Below are 23,116 nucleotides of genomic sequence, written 5' to 3'. Positions count from 1 at the left end.
GGTTTCAGAGAAAGAGAACCTTGTTTCCAAGCTGAAGAAGAGTTTGTATAGCTTCAAGCAAGCACCTAGGCAATGATACAAGAAGTTCGACCCTTTTATGATGAGTTAAGGATATAAGAAGACCGATGTAGACCGGTGTGTTTATATTCAAAAATTTTCAGATGGAAAATTCATTGCACTTTTGCTGTATGTCGACGACATGTTGACCGTTGGACAAGATGCAATGAACATTAGTTAGTTGAAGAAGGAACTTTCCAAGTCATTTGATATGAAGGATTTGGGACCAACTCAATAGATTTTAGGAATGCAAATAGCTCAAGATAGGAAGAATCATAAGTTATGGCTATCTTAGGAGAAGTATGTCGAAAGAGTGATAAAGAGATTTGGCATGGAGAAGGCCAAACCAGTCTGCATTCCATTAGCTAACCATTTCAACTTGATTAAGAGATCGTGCCCTTCATCTAAAATAGAGATAGAGGAGATGGCTTCAGAGCTTTATTCTTTAGCGGTGGGAAGTCTAATGTATGTAATGGTATATACTAAACCATACATTGCTCATGTAGTTGGTACCATGAGCAGATCTCTTTCAAATCCTAGGAAGGAACACTGGGAGGTAGTCAGGTGAATTCTTAGGTATATTAAGGGTACATCAAAAGTATGCTTGTATTACGGAGGAGGTGATCCAGTTCTAAAAGGCTATGCATATATGGCTGGAGATCTTGATAGTAGGAAATCTACTTCAGGTTATCTTTACACTTTCGCAGGAGGAGCTGTGTCATGACAGTCAAGATTACAAAAGTGTGTAGCTTTATCTACGACAGAAGCAGAGTACATTACCGCAGCAGAAGCCAGTAAGGAGATGTTATGATTAAAGCTTTTACTTCATGAGCTGGACATTAAGCAGAACGACTATAAAATACATTGTGACAACCAGAACGCTATGGATTTGAGCAGGAATTCAATGTATCATTTCCGAACAAAGCATATTAATATTCGCTATCATTGGATACGCGACGTGATAGAGCATCAATTGCCCAAATTGGTAAAGACACACACACAAAAGAGAATCCAGTAGATATGTTTACAAATGTTATCATGCTAGAGAAGTTGAAGCTGTATAGAAACATAGTTGGTTTAGATGGTGGGTGACCATCAAGTTTTGAAATACGGTTGGAGGGGGAGAATTGTGGGGGTTTAGCCCTTTTCTCCTAAAGCCCAACCCATTGGGGTTTTAACTCTAGAGAGCATTATAAATAGATGCTTAATTTCAATCTTGTATATCATATAACACACATTAGAATAACATAAGTTTTTTTTTTTTTTTGGTGATTATAAGAGAGGTTTTTAGAGATAATAATAACTATCCAAAAAGGGATGATGCCTTCCTTCATATTGAATGAAGGTCTGTTTATAGGAATACAAGATAATATATACCTGGCAATTCGGGTTGGTGGGTCGTGTTCGTGTCAACCCGTTTAATAATCGTGTCAACAATGCCTAACCCGAACACGACCCATTTATTAATAGTGTCAGGTACCTAAAACACTAACCCGACCTGTTTATAAACAGGTCAACACGACACGACCCGTTTAACACGATTATTTTAATGGGTCGTGTTGACCTATTAACCCGTTAACCTGAAATTGACCTATTAACCCGAAAACTAACCTATTAACCCGTTAACCCGAAAATTAACCTATCAACCGAAATTTTTTTTTATTTTATTTTTATTTTTATGTTTTTGTTTTATTAAAGATGTATTTTTTGTTTTTAAAAAATTAGTAATAGAAAATTATTTTTATAAAATTTTTAATTTATAATATTTTTTAGTTATTAAATATTATATTAGTGATAAAATATTAATTTAAAATTAAATTTAAATGGGTTGTAATAGGTATATAATCGTGTCGGGTTGAAACTGACACGTTTAATAAATGGGTCGTAACGGGTCAATTTCGAGTTAAACAGGTCAACTCGAAAATGACACGATTAATAATCGTGTTAAACGGGTTGACCCGATTATGACCCGAACCCATTTATAATAAACCCAAACCCATTTATTTCGTGTCGTTTTCGAGTCGTGTCGCCGTGTCATGATCCAAATTGCCAGGTCTAAGATAATATCTCACCAACTTACTTTACAAAAGGTGAATAGTATTTCTACTATATATGAATAGTTCCTTTTTGGATAATGTTGTAGAGGATACAGATGGAATCTTTCTTTTTATTCTTGTCGGTAAGCTTTCTGGGCCTTAAATTTCTATCGGTAAAAATCTAGCCCTACATTTGGTTGATAATGTTGTCCTCTACCATGGAGTCAAAGGATAATGCTAAAGATTGCTGATCTGGCGTTAGCTTGAGATGAATTTTTTCTTCCATCTCTATTGCTAAGTCTTTTAGAACATCCAAAGTGCTTAATTGATATGCTATTTTTTTTCAATAGACTTTGCTTTCATTTTTGTTTATTGGAAAGAAAATATTTACTAATAGATATGTTAAGGAAATTCTTCTATCATCAGTGATTTTAAATAAATAATTTTATTTAAAATTCCTTATTGTTTCAATTAAATGTTTTGCACTGTTGATCCAGTATTCTTGTGAATGAACACCTTGTGCCAAAATCAAATTATCCGAATGTTGTTCCTCCAACATTTCTTTTTTTGTTGTTTCAGTCAACAAGCATAGCGATAAGTTCTAAAGAATTTTTCTCTATATCTCCATCTAATGGTGTTAGCGATTGAAAATGTCAAATATTTTATTCTTTTGTGGTTTTTTACAACATGATGTTATCATTTGGAGAAAGTTTTTAAGTTGGTCAAAAGCTAAACTTTAAAAAATTATTAAATTAATAATTTTCCATTCAATAGATATTAAACTCTAGGGTTCATGGTTCATGAAACATGGAGTTTTGATTGAAGATTATCAGTAGTATTATAGTATTATTTATATTAGTTACCTATTCAACTAATATATTCTTAATAATTTTTCCGTGATTATGAATTCTTTCTTGTATTGAAATGAATAAATGTCAAGGCAAAGTTTGTTTAGATTTTTCAAATAAGCATATTCTTTTAATTTTTCCAAAGAAAGATAAGTGATTATCATTTTCTATGAAAGAGATTAGGTTAAAATATTTATTAATCTGTTCATAAAAAAAATCTTATGACTGAAGCATAAGATTTTGAAAACCTTCGACTCCATACCAGAGGATAAGATCATCAATCGGCTAGAGGATTAGATTTTTATTGATAGAAATCTAGGATCAAGAAAACTTGTATACAAAAATAAAAAGAAATATTCCCCCCATATCCCCACACAACACTATCCATAAAGGAACTATTTTTTAATAGTAAAAAAATACTAATCTTTGAATAGTAAAAATACTATTGACCTTTTATAAAGTATATTGGTAGGGTATTATATTGTATTCCTATAAATAGACATTCATTCAACAAGAAGAGGGTATCATCCTTCTTATCATATTTTTCCCTTTATATTCTCTTTCTTTTTATTTCTCTTTATCAAATGACAATTCAAAATCTCCCCTAAAAAACAAAAGAAAATTGCATACTTCAAATGAATCCAAGGTTTTACATTAGATTTCATCGAAATTCAACCAAACATGATTGGCCATAAATCCAACAGAAACACCTTCTCGTCTGCCATCAAAATGGACCTTCATTCTTAAGCATATATCAAAAACACCAAGTGTGAAGGAAATGGAATGGTCAAACAACACTATAAAGTACAGTTAAGAAAGCAAAGGTATAGAATTAAAAAATTAACAATGAGAAGAAAGATTTAAACTAGGGCTGTTCATCGATCAGTTTTGGTTGGTGAACAAATTTGGTCGGTCGGTTGGTTAATTTTCCGACAACCTTTTTTTTTTGGGCTATGAAAAACCAATTGAGGCTGACTGAGTATTAATCGGTCAATTTCGATCGGTTTTGGTTAGAGTCAAAAGCTCAATAAAAAAATCAAAATTCCAGTTAAGTTTGGGAACTTTCTTGATGAGTTTTGTAGTCAGCGCAATGGCTTCACTCAATTTTGGACTCCAAGAGCAAGACCAATGTAATTCCAAGAGGAAGATGACTTCACTCAATCCCAAGAATCAGAACTCCCAAAAGCAATTAAGAATTCCATGAATTTTGAGATCACCCACCACATCTAAGCTTTGTACTCCATGATACATTTTTGGTTAATTTGTACAGCTAATCACCTGTAAATGGAAGCAAAAATATAATTCCACAACTCAAATGCCAAAATAAATGAATAAATAAATACACAATAATTATATATCAGCAATCACATGTATATTTCCACACATATTTTTTTCTATCTATAGTCGATGGTATGTCTACAATGGAGGCAAGAGAAAAAAAAGAGAGCTATTCCATTCACTCTATATTTTATTCAAAAACTAATTTCTTGCTTTTAGACACAGATCTTTACCCAGCCATGTCAAAAGGCCTTGTTTAGATATTCTAGATCTAAAATCATGGCCTTGCAGGTGGCAAAATGTCAAACATACATTAAAAAATGATTAATTCTAGTTAAGTTTGCTCAGACAAACCCATGCTAACTTAGTTTAATAAAACCAAATTACTGCACATTAACTTTCGGCATCCACAAAAACTCTTCTCTGTCTCTGATAAAACTAGCAAGAAGCTGAAATAGATGAACCCCAACTCACCATTGCAGCTACCACGATGACAACCTCCATGACTTTGAAGCGGATCACTTAAGAGAAGAAGTTCCATAAGAAGCTTAATGTTAAAAGAAGATTCAGATTAAAAAGAAGCTTGATGAAGTGCCAAATTCCATGAAAAATATTCAGTTTATATTGTTTATAATAATAATATATGTATATATATATATATATATAAATATGAATACACTTAGTACGACAAGTTGTTAAATATAACGTATAAAGGATCTTCAAAATTGGCACATACACGAGTAGTCTCTGTCTTCCTACCAGTTGTCAAACCATAAGTAAAAACCATCATTGTAATTTAGATAACAAAACTATTAAATCCATTCACCATTTTACAAGGATGTTATGGCTCTAAAAAAAATAAAAATAAATAAATTACACAGAGAAGATTCCAATTCCATCACTCAGGTTTGCTGACATATATATGGAATAAATAAAACGTTCTAATTTAACAGATTTTCTACTAAATATTCAATTCTTGATTATCACCTTTTACTTTTTTTTGGAAATAAAATCATTAATCGGCCTCTAGAAGTCTACAAATCAATATTCAAGTTATGAATAGTAATCATGCACACTTTTTACAGTTAATATTCAATAATGCCATAATCAAATCATGCATACTATATAAAAAGAAATATTTCATCAGGATTCATAATTCAAAAGCAAACAAAAACCTGAAAAAACGAAGTGACTCGAGCCCCATAGAAATTGTACCAAAGTTGAAATAAAATTCAATGATAAAAAGGAATTTGATCCAAACAAACAAATAAACCAGTGCGAGATGATGAAAGGTAAAGGCACCATGGAAGCTCTGCTTTGGACTGAGCACCAAACGATCGAATGTGTTCCAAGGATGATAGACAACCAGAGATGAGATGGCCGGCAACGATAGAAGACTGGGATGGTCAGCGATGATGACATAGGACAGGATGTACTCCGGTGTTGATTCGATTCCGGTGCAGGCTCAGTCGGACGATCAAAGAATGATCAGCCATTGACAGTGTGAGAACTTAGGGGCCATTGGAGAGTGTGAGAACTTAGGCACAAGGAGAGAGAAACGAAATATATTTATGAAAACCAAATTACAAAGAAGCTGTTTTTTTGGTGAAATATAGAAAGCTATTTAAAATGCCAAAAAAGTATTACACATGATAAAAGATATTTTTCAGATTTTAGTCGCAGTGTATCTATTGGCGGCTAAATGACCTTTTGGTCAACCAATTTTGCGTTGTAACCAAAAATCAGGTTTCTTGTAGTGGTCGGTAGCAAATATACATTTCTTTTAGTCAACAGCAAACAGCATTAAGCATACAAACACAGCGGCAGGCACTATACCATAGAAAAACGTAAATTCAGACCGCACTGCTTTTAACCAGTTGAGAAATTTTTTTTATAACAGCAATTGCATCTAAGTTCACTATTTCCACAACCCGAATAATTATACACTCATCATATATAATAAAAATTTGCATCTCTATGATGCGTACATGTTTATTAACCATAACCAAGAAAGCAAATGCCTGCAAAATATTCATGTGTAAATGGGCCAAAACAATGAATTGAATCACAATTGTATGACCTCACTCATCAACCTCAGCTTTAATTTCTTTCTGTAGCTCCTCCTTGTAATCCTCAAAAGTCCCGTCGAATTTCTTCACAGTACCATCTTCAACAACCCAAATTTCACTTCTCTCTTCATCATCACACACACGTGATATCAACCTTGAGTCATGACTGACAAGAACAACTCCACCAGTGAATTCATCAAGTGCATCAGCAAGTGCATCAATGCTCTGCATATCTAAATGATTGGTGGGTTCATCCAATAGTAAAATGTGGGGCCTTGACATGGATATTGATGTGAATACAACTCGAGCTTTTTGCCCTCCGGATAATTTCACAATGGGGGTAAGATGATTGTGGCTGGGGAGTCCAAACTTTCCAAGCTTTGCACGGACAGCTTCTTGCTTACTAAATCCTTCTTGGTCGGGATGGAGCCGAAGAAGATACTGAACCGGTGTTTCATCCATTGTCAAGAGATCCACAAAATGCTGGGAGTACCTACCAATCCTCAACTTCTGACTCCTCCGCACTTCACCCTCTGAAGGAACCAAATCACCTGCAAGAAGGTTGAGCAGGGTAGATTTTCCAGCTCCATTAGGCCCAACAATCGCAACTCGAGTCCCCATATCAATACCCACGTCAACATTTGACAACCTGAAATCCTCACGGTTTGGATAACTGAAGCTAACTTCAATAAGTTGCAAGAGTGGAGGTGTAAGCTCAGTAGGTTCTGGAAAGTGGAACTCCACACTGTAATCCCTCCACTTCTTAGGAGCCTCAATGGGAGTGTCATCCTCTTCCACTTTGCCCTTGCCCTTCTTCTTCGATGCTTCTTTAGCTGCCACAAATTTTGCTCGATCCTTGACCTTATCCTGCTGAACTCGGTCCCCACTCCTTTTGGCAGCTTTCATCTGCTTGTCAAAAGTTTCAAACTTCTTGTTTGCCTCTTTGCGACGCTGCTCATACCCAGTTTCAAAATCATCAAAATTTCCACGGTAAAAGTGGAGTTTCAGGTCATGAAGATGAATAATCTCATTGCAGACTGTGTTGAGGAAATCACGATCGTGTGAAACAACCACCAAAGTTTTCTTCCACCTGCACAGGTACTCTTCCAACCAGAGAACAGCCCTCAGGTCGAGATGGTTTGTGGGCTCATCAAGCAACAAAAGAGTTGGCTGCACAAAAAGTGCCCTAGCTAATGAAATTCTCATCCTCCAGCCACCACTAAATGACCGAGTAGCCCGACCTTGCATATCCTTTGTGAATCCCAGACCAGCAAGAATCTTTGAGGCCTGTGCTTCAGCAGAATCTGACCCAACTATCTGCAATTTCTCGTATAGTTCAGCAAGCTTTTCTCCCACATTATCATCATCATAACCATCATCATTTTCCTCACCCCCTGTAGCAGAAATAGAGTTCTGAAGAGATGCGACCTCTTGCCGGAGTTTGACAAGTTCTTCATTAGCTGAAACAACTGCTTCAAGTGCAGTGTTATCATCACCAATTACCTCCTGTTCAACCAATAGCACATCAATGTTTTTTGGTACTGGAATCTTCCTCCAAGCAAGAAGCTTTAAAAGGGTAGACTTGCCCATTCCATTTGGTCCGACCAAACCATACCTCTTCCCATGAGATATTTTAACTGACGTATTTTTTAGAAGTTCTTTACCTCGTGCTGCCACAGAGAAATTTTCAATTGTTATGTCTTTTACATTAGCATCAGCTTCACCTTCCCCATCAAGAACTGATGCCCGACTTCCAATTACAACAGTGAAAGCATCATGGTCATCCTTAAGAGCCTCCTCCTTTGCCTGCTCGATGGCACGGGCAGCTTCAATAACCTTCTTCTCACGCTTTTTTAACTCTTTGCCAGTTATGGATACATCTAGTGGCTTGAAGTCAGCTCTTTTGTGCTGATTCGATTGTTCATCTCCTGAGACATACTCTTCTTCATCATCAGAGGGAGGAAGATCAATACCTTCAGTGTATGATGAAATTTTTGGAGCTGATTTTGCCTTAGCAGTTGAGGAAGTTCCTTTCTTGGGCTTTTCGGGTTTTTGGTCCATGCTCGCTAACATGGCAGACACAGAAATTTTCTCTTTCTTCACATCTTTAGAACTGTTGGTCTTAGCTTTTACTGCTGCACCAGATTCTTCTGTCTTCTTCTTCCCCATGGCAATGACTAATATAATAGAGAACAAGATGTGAGAAGCTTGAGATTACAAATTTGCAACATATGAATCTGCATACTTAAGGAACTGAAATATAATCAAAGCAAGGTTCTTTTGGAAGGGATTCGGCATACAAAAAGATTACAAGGAAAAATTGAGGTATTCAACCAAGTAGACATGAAGCTTTTAATCTGATTATGAGAAACAAAAAAATCGACTAGTTTACACGCTACACATAAAAGAATATGGGATTTATTTTGAGCATGATGAGACCAAATAAAATTAACATAATATTGTATATGATCAAGTATACAATAATATATTCCAACACGTAATATTGGTATAAAACTCAAATGAAAATGCATGGTGATAATAAAATATAGAAGACATTAAATTGTTGTTTGTGCACATCACAGCTCCATCCAATCACATAAATTAACTTCTCCATCATTCACCAAATTTTCCACATTCAAAATGGATAATAAGTCTGGGACATCATGCTTATGGGTTAAATCTCCAGATCTACATCATTAAACCTATTGAGGTAACTGATAGTTACAACCAAACTAGTAATACTTTCCCACCCAAATTCTCCAAAGCATAGATTTCACCATGTTTGTTTCCAATTTCAACTAAAGTTTAGTAAAGCTCAGAATCACAATTAAGCAAAACAGAAGGCTGAAAGACTAAGAAAAAGGGACTTAAAAACCCAGCACAACCAATGCCACCATATAAAATGGATATAATTAGCAGCCAAAAAAAAAAAATTCATTAATTATCATAACAGACCCTGACTTTACAAGATTAAAAATATTAAATTCTGAGATCAATCAATCAAATGAAAAAATCAACGCCAATATATGAAATGAATAATTGTGAGCAAAACAAAGAAGGATTTTAAATCAACCAACGCCTCCATATATAAAATGAATAATTAGCAACAAACAAACAAAAAAGAACCGCAGCACTACCTAACGAGATTAAAAAATTAATTCATGCAAGTTTGAACAGTATCATATCAATGTAGCAGATGAACAATATGAAAACATAGCCATCAAAAGTCCCTCTTCATCCACTCAGTGTTCACTAGTACACTATAAACTCATCCTAAAATGGATTGGATTGCACTTAATACCTTATTCCTATCATTTCTTTTAAGCAATACTAATGTGTCTCACTCATGGCCAAATCATATCCAAATTAGACCTCATTTGTCTCTCTAACAAGCAACAATTGCAGTCGTAACTAAAGTACTTTTTTTTTTTTTCTTTTTCTTTTTCAAAACAAGCGACAATTGTGGTCGTAACTAAAGTACTTTTTTTTTTTTTTTTTTCCCTTTTTCCCTTTTTTTCTTCTTCTTTTTTTTTCCTTTTTTTCCTTTTTTTTTCTTTTTTTAATTTAAAGCAGGGGACTCTAAGTTAATGGCAACTTAAAAATTCAACCACGCAATTACCAATTTTTTCAAACCTTATTCAATACAACAATACAAAGAACTCAAAAAACAATCCGTCCAACCACGAACATAGCAAGCAGGAATTCAACTTGTATCGAAATCCTTAATCTCTTTCTATTTTCCTTTCAAATTTAAATTCCAATATGACCAAAACAAATTCAATAGTGGTTAAACTTAAAAAGTATCCAAATTCACATACACATTTTATAGCTCAACAACTGGGAAGAGCAAAACTAAAACAAACCCAAACAAGAAGTTCAAATCACGCACAGAACAAATGAAGAAAAAAAGGGGAAAAACCACTTGATTCTTGATAAAATAAAAAAATAAAAAAATAAAAAAATTCTGAAATCAACTTAATCACTAGAACCCTAAATTCCGAAAGTTTCCCAAAATAAATACAAGTATCCATGGGCGACAACAACATCAAAGATCATTTTTTTTTTGTTTCTCCTTTCCTATCAAATATCCACAAAGACCAGCAATTGAATTTCAATCTAACGAATTCCATTAATAACGGATTCCAATACAGAGCAATCAAACAAATCAAAATATAGAGGGTTTGAACCTAGCAAATTCAAATACCCACTTGATAATTGAAAACCTATTGGGGAAAAAAACAAAGTAAAAACCAAACCCTAGACAAGGATTTGAGAGAACTTGGAAGAACAAACTGACCTGACTAAGATTTTGGGTTTGGGCTGCCGGAGAGATCAGCGGCAGGTCGGTGGCTTTAGCTTGGCTGCGCTGCTCGCTCTTTCTGTGTGCATTTGCTGGTGGGTTTGATAAAAAGTGGGTTTGGATTTTAATGGGTCTTTTTACGGTTTTAATAAGCCTGTGATTTTTGGCTATTACTATTACTTTTATTACTAATGTAATTTTATTTTATTTTTACCCACAAAATTTATAATTAGATATATTTAGATTCATATCTTATTTTATAATTAAATTTTATGTACTTATACATTTTTTTTTTACGATTTTTAATAATATTTCTTTTGTTTATTTTCTTAAAAATTTATTTCTTCGAAAAAAAAAATATTAAATTTATTAGATAGATGGTTTAAACTTGGGCCCAAAGTTCTAGCCATATCTTTAAAGCCACGTAGCCCTCTACCCAATAAGCGCGGCCCAAGCTCGTTTAGATCTTGAGTTTAAGGATTATTATTTTTTTTTAATTTTTTAATTATATATATATATATATGTATATATAAATATAATTGTTAATATAACACATACTTTGTTTTTCTGAACTAGTACACATTTTACATTTTATCTCGCAAACTAAGTGCTACATGGCTCCTGATATATTTACCTGTTTTGTCATTTTTATTTCAATGCATTTTTCAATAATGAATTTTGTGAAATTAAGCATATACATAAGTAATGTAACTTCATTGAAAAAACTATTCTATGCTATTTATAACATTTTAAATTTTGTCAAATTTATTAAAGAAAACAAAAGAGTTGGACTAAAGTGACAAAATATCAATAATTCAGGGAAGTAATATGAGATTTTCAAAAGTTTAAGAGGTAAATTACAAAAAATGTTATAGTTTAATGAGTTACATTATAGTACTTTATTTGTGGATGCTTGAGTACAGATACCGGCTTCTTCTTCTTCTTCTATTTATTTATTTATTTTTTGGGGGGATTGTAAGATTCAAGAGTAGAGTCCTTATACCTCCTCTTGAATCAAGTTTTCTGTGCCCCTTTTGGTTCTTAGTGAAGCCCCTTTTCTCAGCGGAAGAAGGGGGGAGGGGGGGGGGGGGGGGAATCTTAAGCAAATCTTGACGGTAATGAAAATTTTATTAGTTAGGAAATAAAAATACAGCTAATTAATTAGTAAAAATGAGCATTATCCTTTGATATATACTTACAATTACCACAACACATTAACTTAAAATACAATTTTTTTTAAATGCAATACAAGTACAATAAACCATAAATAGAGTTAATGTTGCTCGAACTCGTGTGTAGGTATCGAATATGGGTACACATCTAAGAGTCGGATTTGCCAATTCTCAAAATTTAGAATAAATATCCAAAATTTGAATACGGGTGTGGGGCACGTTTGACAAAAATAAAGAAATTTTATATCTTTATATCTATGGACAAAAATTAACTACATAATAATAAATAGAAAGCTTGTAATGCATATCGAAGTCCCATTTAATTAAACAAAAAAAAATCTAATGCATATTGACGTTTAATAAAGACTAGAATTCATTATATAACATAATTTAATCAATTAAACCAATAAAAAAAAAAAGTTACAAAGACTCTTGAGTTCTTAAATAAAGTGCAAAAGTTACATGTACACATATTCCTATCAATTCCTCTCTTTGCTTTACTCATTATCATCACTCAATGTCATAATCTCCAACTCAGGTTCATTAACTAGAAGTTCTGTAAGCTCAATAGTGGCATGTCTATCCAAATCAGCTTTATCTCCACCTATATAAATGATGTAATGTATAAAAAATTAAACTCATTAATGGTTAGATTGATGATTAAAAAAATAGTTAAAATAGTTTTTGTTATTCTTTAAGTTCTACATAAAAAAATATATATATAATGACAAAAAAAAAAGATTTAAAAAAATTACATAAGTTCTAGTATTTTGTTGACCCAACCTAGTTTCCTCATTATTAGGTGAAGATTACAATGGATAAAACAAGTCGTCAGCTCTTTTAATACTTTGTATGTGGAGTAAGTACTCCAGTTTCTCTCAAAGTAAGATGAAGATACTCGCAGCGAAAGCAATTTGAAGGTTAAAGCTTGCAATAATGGTATAGAATCACCATGATTAATCCACCATGACAATGGTTCCTTAAATATTTCCACTTCAATAACATATCCCTGATTGAAATAATTAGATCCACTTGAGAAATCTCCAAATTCAGTATAAACTTTCCTCAAATCATTTGAATTTTGAAACAGTCTCTTGAAGCATTTGCTTCTATTGGTAGACACCTCTTGATCCTCATGTGGTGCTATCCTTATAATTCCATTATTTCCACTTTGAAGCCAAGAATCACAATAATATTTTGGCACCAAAGATTGTGCCATACAATTTAAAAGGGTGTTACTTTTGTTCCATCTACTTTCCAAAATTTCATGAACAACATTAAAAAAGAAACTGAACTACCACCAAATAAATCTTTCCCTTCGTGTGCAAGTATAATCTTTTTCACTCTTTCAATCATACTGTCCCACATATCATAAATCAAATGCAAAACAGGAGTATCAATATTAGTAACCCGCAACATATCAAGTGTAGGTTCAGTAAAAGAACAAAAATAGTCTAATCTATCCTACCACTGATAATTAACAATGCATTTTTTTACTTCTTGTGCTTTACTTCCAACTCCCTATGTGATTTCCATTTAGAAACCATCATCATTTTTTCTAATGCCATCTTCACTTCTTTTAGACGTCTACTCATCAAAATACTTGATGCAAACCTAGTATCAACAATCGTTAACAAACTTAACTTATAATACTTGTTGTATATATATAATGCCATACTATGATTGACAACAAAATTATGAATTGTTTGCACATTAGACACTAAATATGCAATCCATTAACATTGGGTGTATTGATGTGATCTTTCAGACGAATCACGTATATTTTTTAAGCCAAATTCAAGCTATGTATCATGCAGGGAGTCCAAAAGATGTAAGGATATATGGATTCAATGTTTAATTTTGCTTACTTGAAATTGCTTGCGTTGTCAGTAATTATTTGAACAATATTAGCATCTCCAATCTGATTGACCACCTATAGAAATCAAGAAGCTACATAGTCCTTGTCTTTTATATTGCCACTAACATCAATTGATTTGATAAACATTGCTCCACTAGAAGATGCAGTCATCATATTGATAAGAGGTCTTCTTTGCTTATCCGACCATCCATTCCCTTCTTCCTCCATGAATCTCTAATTGGTTGAAGTTTTCTGTTAATATGTTCTTTCTCTTGTGCAAGCAAAAATTATCCTCAATCCGTTATAAGTAGGAGGAGTATAACCTGCTAAATTGTTATTTGCTTATGTCTTTGAGTATTGCCTAAAATAGGAAGACTTTGCAAAATTGAAAAGTAATGCCCTGGCATAAAACATCCTAGCAGCTTCCTTGTCAGCAATATCTCATTTTGCAGTGTTGAAAGATTTCTCTAAAGATTCAACCATTGCTCCTTTCCTCACCGCACAGCCACCCCAATAAAAATACAAGTAATTAATTAGTAAAAGATTTCTCTCATTTTGTATGTTTATAAACATTGAAAGCAATTTTGATAGATAGTTTGAATTCTTATGTTTTGTATTACATGCTTATAAACTTTGGAATGATCTCGATAGATAATTTGAGTTCATAAGACATACAAAAGTCATAAAAGTTAGAAATTAATTTTATATTTATATGTTAGTTGAGTTAGTTATATAAGCACATGATTACATGTGTAATTATAGCTTACGAGTAAGAATTATTTGCTATAAATTAATTAAGATCTAATGATATTTTAGTTTAAAACATTATAGAAGTCATGTCATAATTTTATATTTATAGGCTAGTTCAGTTAATGTTAGTTATATAAACACATGATTACATATTTATACATTTTGGAATGATCTCAATAGATATTTTAAGTTTATTAGATACACAAAAGTCATAAATCTAAAGAATTGGTTTATATTATAGGCTAGCTGATTTTTTTTTTTTTTTTTTTTTGGCTATAAAATAAAATGAGCCTCCTAATGGGTATAATCGCCCTAGGAGACTTGGGGACCATGGGCCATTAGTAGCCATGGCTTAAGCAATCTGTGAAGGAGTCCATGTACTGTCCAGCCCATCACCGCACGATTGCCCCAATATCCCTCCCCAACAGTGTATGGTGGCATGTGGGGTCCACACCAAGGCGTTTAGTGAGCTACTGAGAATTGAATCCACAACTCCTACAAACAGGTGTGATAGATCGTCAGTTATTACAAATAAGATTATCTATCATATATTTAAATCTAATTAGAATAATTGGTAGAAAAATACACTTAAAATAAATTATTTCAACATTATAAAACAATTTGCTTTATTAGCTAATATTATATTAGAGAAAAACTAGTAGATCCACATTAATAATCATGTCATAGTTTTAATTACGTTCAAAGTATCACATGCTTTCAATATGTATTGTAATTCATAAGAAAAAGTATGAAATGTTTTCAAAATAGAAGTATGACATTAAAATTTTAATATATTATTATTTCGAAAAAAAAAATCTAAATTATTATTAAACTTAATTTAGACTTTCTAGCTAGTTATATATATTTTGAACATTAAGTGAATATTATTGAATAGTTTTTTTTTTCTTTTACTGATAATATAATTCAATAGTTAAGTCAATGTGAATTTGATATTTTAAAATTTCTATATACATTATTTTAATAGGATATTGGACATGGAGTTATAGTTGTTGTCAAAATGATTAACCACCTTCATTGGTTGAAAATAGGTTCTAATTGTTGTACTAGTTATAGTCAATTTGATCATATTTATATTATTATTATTATTATCATCATCATCCGATGGAATATTAAAAGTTTAAAATTAAACAATTCATCTTTAATTGAAAACTTTTTTTGTTTATTTTCTGATATTTTTTGTTATATATTCTCTTTTTATTTATTTTTAGTTATCATTTATGATTACCAATTTATCTTAAAACTTATTGTATTATAAGATCACTCAATTGATCTATTACTAGAGTGTAAAACTTTTTTCTTTTATTTGATAAAAATAACATCTAAACTTTAAAAAATATTTTCTTCGGTCTTCAAAAAAAAGATCTTTTTCTTTGTTGAAAACTTTATAAAGCATTTGAGACCCATTTTATTTTTCTTATTCATTCTCTGTTTTTTTTCCCCTCTTTCCAAATATTAAATTACATATATTTTTGAGAAGAAACATATAATTATATATATATACACTTTCAATAGAAATACATTTAGTATTAATAACTAAAATAAATTATTAAAAATTATTTTGTTTTCATTTTTGCATTCATCATTTTTTGAATAAAAAAATTCAACATATTTGGTTGGAGACGTATTAAATATATAAAATTATAGCAAACAAAAAAATTATAAAATATATTATTTATCAGAAAATCAATAATTTATTTAGGTATTGTTTTTTATATTTCTATTAAAATTAATATTTTATTTAGCTGTCAAATTGTTAGTGAAATATAATAGGTTCCAATAATATTCTTATTTTGGAAGATGGATATCTTAATCCCTTTAAATGTCGTCTCTTTCCAAAGTTTAATACACTGCTAATAAAAAAAAGAAATTAAAAGCAACAATTTTTATTTAACATAAAATTAATAAAATAATAGTAAAAAAAGGGTAATTGGTGGGTTAGGTATACGTTTTCTTCTCAAAACTTCTAAAGCCACATTAGTAAATATATAGTAGCCAGATTGGCGACTCTACACGTCTCTTCGCTACACGATGCGTTTCTTTTTCTCTTCCCTATGGTTTTCTTCAACCTTTCTTATCTCTCTTCTCTTTCCAGATCCACCATGGAAGCTTAGCAGGCAAGAGCCTCTATTATCTTTCTTTATGCCATTGATGCTCAGATCATTTCTTTTCTATCTCATTTCCATCTCTTTCTTTTTTATTCTCTTTATCGATGCTTTTCTTCTCTTTTTTCTCCATGGATGGATTCTTTATTTTTTTCATGGAAACTCTGTAGATGTTGATTGTACGAAACAACCGTACCAATTTTTTCCGTGGTGTATTCAGAATGGATTCTGCACTCGTATTTGTGTCGTGTTGTGTCGACATAGGTGATTTAGTGATTTTGAAGAGTTCAAGCATCAATGAGACCTTTCAACACTTTTGCAGCTAAGGAATCTAGATTATGAACTACACACCAACATTATTTTGCTAGCAAGGCTCGATTAGACTCCTCTAGAGATTGGCAACCTAATCCACCCATTGATTTTGGCAAACACATATTCATCCAACTATCCTAACAAATATTCATTTTACCACCAAAACAACCCCACCAAAAGTGAGCCATTAAGTGCATTCAAAAAAACCTTAGATAATTTGAAACAGCTTAAGGAATAAGTGTATATAGACAATGCTACTGTTTTATTAAGAACTTTCTTCCCAACCTGAGACAGCAAATGCTCTTTCTAACCTTCTAACTTCTTCCAAACCCTATCTTTTATAGCTCAAAACAATTCTTTTTTATTTTGGCCTACAAATGAAGGCAACCCTAATTGCTTTAAATGCCCTTGATCACAACTAAGTTGGAAGAGACTATTAATGGAATCTCATATAGCAAGTGATGATGTATTTAGACTATAACTAACCTTCATCTTATTGAAGTTTATCTTCTAACCAGATTAGCCTTATATTAGCTCAATAATTCCAAAACAACATGGAAGTCACGTAAAGAAGCTTGGTAAATAAAACTGTGTCATTTGCAAAACACAAGTTAGTAATAGAAGGACTTAATAGAGAAACCTACACTCCCTGAAGCAAATCATCACATCTTGCTTTTTGAGGTAGACTTGTCAATCCCTCATAAGAGAAAAGGAACATGTATGGGGACAAAATGTATTCTTAACAAAGACCACAACTAAGATTGATCATGACATACCGAGAACCATTAATCAACACTGATTAGGAGACTATAAAGATATACCTTATAACTAAATCCACCTAGGCACCTATAAAACCCAACTCTTTCATCATTCTAAGAATGTCAATTTGCCCCCCATACGCCGGAAATAGTGGTGCACCACCCCTAACAGGGAGATTTTTCTCCAAAAAATCGAGACCGCGAGATGAGCTCGGGATAAATCCTTAAGCCTCGAATCGGGAACGGGCTGGGGCCGGGAATAAAAAAACCAGCCCAAATCCGGTCCGTATGTATTTACTTGTTATTTTTTTTTATATTTTATATATTTTAACTATTGTATTTTTTTAAGGATGTGTTTTATTATATTTGTAAATTTGGACTTTGATGTATTTTATTGTATTTTTATTACATTTTAGTCACTTTATTTACATTTTGTTCATAAAAGAATGTTTTTTTTATATAAAATTCTCAAAAAAATATATCAATTATAAAAAAAAAAAAAATAAAGGGGGAAAACCGCCCCGCCCTATCCCGGATTGGGAAATCTCCGTCCTCATCCGGCCTCTAAAGAAATGGAAAAAAACCCAGGGACGGGATGAAAAATTTCCGCGGATATAGGGACGAGATTTATAAAATCGGTCCCGTCCCGTCCCGTTGACATTCCTATATCATCCGATCAAGAAAGCTCCATTTAGCATGATAGAAGGCCTTGCTCATATCAAGTGTCATTTCCATAAGGAAATCCCTCCTGATTATACTCTTCATAATTAGATGCATGGTTTCAAGAGTGACTATTATGTTGTCTGTGATCTGGTGACCTATTATGAAAGCACTTTGTTCTTCAGATATGGTAGAATGTAATACATCTTTGAGTCTATTCACTATTGTATTAGATATAATCTTGTAAACAACAATGTATAGACTAATAGGTCTAAATTCGCATTCTAAGTGGAATTTTTAACCTTCAAAATAAGTACACTTAGAGTATGATTCAAAGACCAAGGATTACCATTGCCATTAAAAACATGGAGACAAGTCGCAGTTAATTGGTCCCCAACAATATCCCAATATAATTGGAAAAACTTCACTGGCATACCATATGAACCTGAAGCTTTCAAATGACTCATCTAAAACAAACTAGTGCTCACCTCTTCAGCAGTGCATGGATGACATGAAAAATTATTCATCTCATCAGCTACCCTCCTTTAAATACCATGAAGAACATCCGTAGCAACCACTAAACTAGAAGATGCAAACAAATCTCAATAATAATAAACAAAGACGGAAGGAAAAAGTGTTTGATCTTTAATCCAATCACCCCACATATTATAACCCTTTTTATCAAATTATGTTGTCTTCATGAACTTTTAAAACTATCCTTTAACTCCCTTTAACTAACCAATATTCTCCGCAGTTGATGTTTGTAATTGTAGTTTTGTAAGTTGCCAAAAACATTCATTCAGACAATACTAAATATGATGGAAACAATATTTAATCCAAACTTGGAATCGTTTAGTGCAAAGAGATAAGGCTGAATGAACCTTATCTAAAGAAGCAACCCTAGTACAAGTCAAATTCCATGACTCATCAATTATTTGCTCACACTCAATCTGATCAGTCCAAATAGCCTCATAATGAAAACGCTTACCAAAACAAACATGGCATACTATCAAGCAATCCAACAACAACAAAATTATTTAACGATCATATACTAAATTAGGTTAGTAACATACTCCAGCATGTGCAAAAATAAATTGACCATCAAAAGTTAAAAAACATAAATCAAGATATTCTTGAAAATTAGCTTTTCCAGTATGCCTATTTATCCAAGTAAACTTTTATCTAGAGATTGGAAATTGCCAAAGTTGACAAACATTCCCAACCTTTTGAAACCCATTCATCTACGAAGAAGAACATGGTTGTCCACCCAACCTGTTAAAACCAATCAAAAGTTTGTTAAAATCACTGAAAAGAAACCAACCCAAAGAAGATAAAGACTTCAATCAACATAATAAATCCCTAGAGAAGTGACGCAAAGTTGCCTCTAAATTGCTTGCAAAGCTAGTACCTGAAATTGCCTTTTAAACGATGAGAAACAACGGAATCAATATGCCCAAACCAAGAATGATTGAATCTGTAAGAAGATAGTTTGTTTTTAAAATAATGTCAATCCTATTCCAAGATCTACATGATCAAGACCAAACCATCCCCCCATATGTGTACTATAAGCACACTTTCTAGTTGACAAGCCAATATACAGGTTTCCATGACAAAAATAATATCAAGATCTTCATGCTTGATAATTTTTATAAATGCTACAAATGTCCTGGGATTGCTAAGCCCCTAGACATTCCAACTTAATATTTTCATAGCTAGTGGTGCGGTTGTACCATGAGATACCACAGTTGAAGACTCCATCATCATTAGAAACCAAACCAAAAGTCCATGCTCTCTTCCCCTTCAAACTCAATGTTTTACGCAAAACCTACCCATTTTGTGGCTAAATTGTTTCCTGATCTTTGAAACATCTAAATTTTAGGACATTAGGAAAAGAAACACTTGGTAGACATTGATTCCCTCCTGATGTCAATAAGACAAAGTCTCCACATTATCAGCCACATCACTAACCATATAAAATAAAAAAACCATATACATTACTAAAGAATCAGATACAACACCAATATGGTCCATGTGTTTCCATTCTAACAAACAAGGAGAACAGCGAGTCAGTACGTAGAACATCTTTCCCTAACTGCACATCATCGAAAACTACCATAATTAAAGCCTTATGCATCTCCCCTCCATATTTTCAACCATTAACCTCGACGATCTCTTGATATTACTAGCACCAGAGATAGATCGTGAAGCAGTCAATGAATCAACTCCTATAACAAATCATTATGATCACCTAATTTACTCTTCAGAATAGGAGGTTTATTATTTTAATCCGAAAAGGAAATCAACAAAGCAAGCAAATAAGCACTATATTGAGTATCCAAAGCATCACCAATAACGGTACAATCCTTTTACAAATGGCCTGGAAATCCTCATTAAAAATAGAAATCAAATAAACACTTACATTGGAATTCAACCCAAAAAGTGTCAATACCCTCCAGCGAAATCATCATGCCTTGCCTTAAAGGCTTCTAAATATTAATCTTCACACAAACTCGCATATACTTCACCAACAGAAACCATCCTCATGAGAATCAATTGTAATAAATTCACCCAAATGTTCACCAATCTCCTTCCCAACAACTCGCATCATGCATTGAAGTGGAATATTATGTAACTGAATCCAAAACACAGCATGAGAGATGATAAACCCACACGATAGAACTGCCCTTCCATCACCTCCATCAACACCAAAGACCTATCAAATTAAATTCCATGGTGCACCATGCATAATTCTAAGCTTTTCACGTGAATTCTCAAAAATGACATAAGAATTGTTTTCATTCAATTCATGAAGATGGATTAGGGAAAAATTACTCCATAAAGAAAGCATCATGTCAATAAAAACCCTTTTATTGAAATGTGTTCTAGTAAGAACTTGGACTAATAAACATAATAAAAAAATAAACAATAAAAAATAAAAAATAAAAAGAATCTCATCATTCTATTGAAACACATTTTGTTTGATAACCAATGAGGATTTTTCTTCTGAAGATGTGAATATGTATTTGAAACATATTTATGACTTCCTCCAATTATGAGAGTAGAAGAATACAACAAACCTTCTCCACAAATACAAAAAGGATGAATGACAAGAGAAATGTAAACCTTCTTCAGAGATACGAAGAAGACAATCGAAAACTCATGCAAAGAACCATAAGAGACAAAAACTCTTCATGTAGAAAGGACAATTTTCTTTAGAGGTTACTCGTAAAACAAACAAAAACAAAAAAAACAAAATCCTCTTTTGGCAATTATTAATATAATGATGCATTATTTGGTAAGCAAAAGTTTGGTGTATGAATTCAATGGTCTTAACACTAGTCAATTCAATAAATATATATATATATATATATATGTGAAAAATCATGTTGACCTTTCTCCCTAATTTATCAAAATATTAACAAGACTAAGATTAATTCAGTAATATCAATAATATACTTCAATTAAAGAATTGGTTTGCACAAATAAGAGAACACCTTTGGTTTGTAGAAGGCAAGAATGACTTAAAGACATAATTAACTGCAATGTTTGTAGAAAGCAATTTTTGGTATAAGCATAGTTTAATAGCGACTTTATAATAGAAGAAGAAGAATTAATGAATATTGAAGAATTTCAATGTTAAGAAATTATTTACCTCATAATTAGAAAGAGATAGTATGTAAAAAAAAGATTATTAACTCATTGATTAGGTCCCCAGGGGACAACTTAGTTGTGTTTTTATCACTACTTTCTTAGATAATGATCCAAATTTGAATATCCTTGCCCTTAATATTTTTTTTCAAAAAAAAAAAAAAAACCTCATTAATTAATTCTAAAGTAAACTCATTTATGATAAATTTTATTTTTTTAAAATTTTTAAAATAATTATATTTTATATTCATTTCTTTTAAGAGTTGTCCAATTAGATTACAAATTGTGATAAACTGTAATACAAATTTAACCTTAAATATCAATAAATTCATTAATTTTTATATTTTTTATTATGTGCCTTTTAATTCGTGTATATAATTCCATTTTTTACATATTTAGTATATACTATACATACATAATATTTAACTCGGACCTTAGTCAATTGCGCTTGTGACCTTGCCCTAAAGTTGACAAACAATTATATTATTCTCTTTATGAAAGTATTGTAAAGTGATAATGTCAAAGAAGGCCAAATTTATATTATTCAATGTTTGGGACCCAATAGACCACAAGAAAGCCAATGTTGTTGTTGTGAAAATTTTTGCAAATGTACAAATCAAATCATAAGGTGGTTTTAGGTAAACTGGATTGTCAAACCCAAAGGAATAACGGATTATTAATTCTTATTAAATTGTGATATAAAATTGAACACTTCAAGTTTGATGAAAAGTTGCAATTAAATTAAATTATTAAACAAAGTAAATTAAAAGATAAAACAACGAAGAAAGCAAATTAAATTGAGATTTAATTCAATAATGATGAGTCAAGGGCTATGAAATTCACCGCTAGTTAATCCAATTTATTAAATATCATGCTAAGTAATGGAATTGAATAATTTATAATTTAACCAAGCTTAATCCTATTATCGTCAAAAGTTGATTTCTCAAATAATTTAATGTAAACATACTAGGAGATTAGTAGATTTCTCATATTAGTTACAAGATCCTTAATTAAGATTCTAAAGTCATGCATTTCCATTAAAAACATGATTATATAATCTTGGCATGCGTACTAGCATGGGAGGGCGTAATCATGCAAATCAACCATTAAACTACAATATAACCTAGATATTCTACAATTATATTGCTTAAATCAATTACAAAAGAAGTCAATCAAGAAGCATTAAGAATTAGTTGATTAAATCACTTAAAGCATGAATATTCGTTCATAAAAATTAAATCATAATA

The 23,116-nt window shown here is 32.0% G+C and overlaps 1 protein-coding gene across 1 annotated transcript; it reads right to left on the bottom strand.

Annotated features, from left to right (window-relative positions):
* Positions 1-6,083: 6,083 nt before the first annotated feature.
* LOC107421884 (ABC transporter F family member 4) lies at positions 6,084-10,745 on the bottom strand. The gene is made up of 2 exons (XM_016031234.4): positions 10,586-10,745; positions 6,084-8,465 (listed from the first exon to the last, which is right to left on the bottom strand). The coding sequence occupies exon 2, from the start codon at positions 8,455-8,457 to the stop codon at positions 6,301-6,303; it is 2,157 nt and encodes a 718-aa protein (XP_015886720.3). The 5' UTR covers positions 8,458-8,465; positions 10,586-10,745; the 3' UTR covers positions 6,084-6,300.
* Positions 10,746-23,116: the final 12,371 nt, after the last annotated feature.

This window comes from Ziziphus jujuba, chromosome 3 (assembly GCF_031755915.1).
Source record: "Ziziphus jujuba cultivar Dongzao chromosome 3, ASM3175591v1".
NCBI classification, from domain to species: Eukaryota; Viridiplantae; Streptophyta; class Magnoliopsida; order Rosales; family Rhamnaceae; genus Ziziphus; species Ziziphus jujuba.
This window is presented reverse-complemented; position numbering and strand designations above follow the sequence as displayed.

Coding starts and splice junctions, on each gene's coding strand:
- LOC107421884 (XM_016031234.4), bottom strand. CDS start 8,457: ATGGGGAAGAAGAAGACAGAAGAATCTGGTGCAGCAGTAAAAGCTAAG.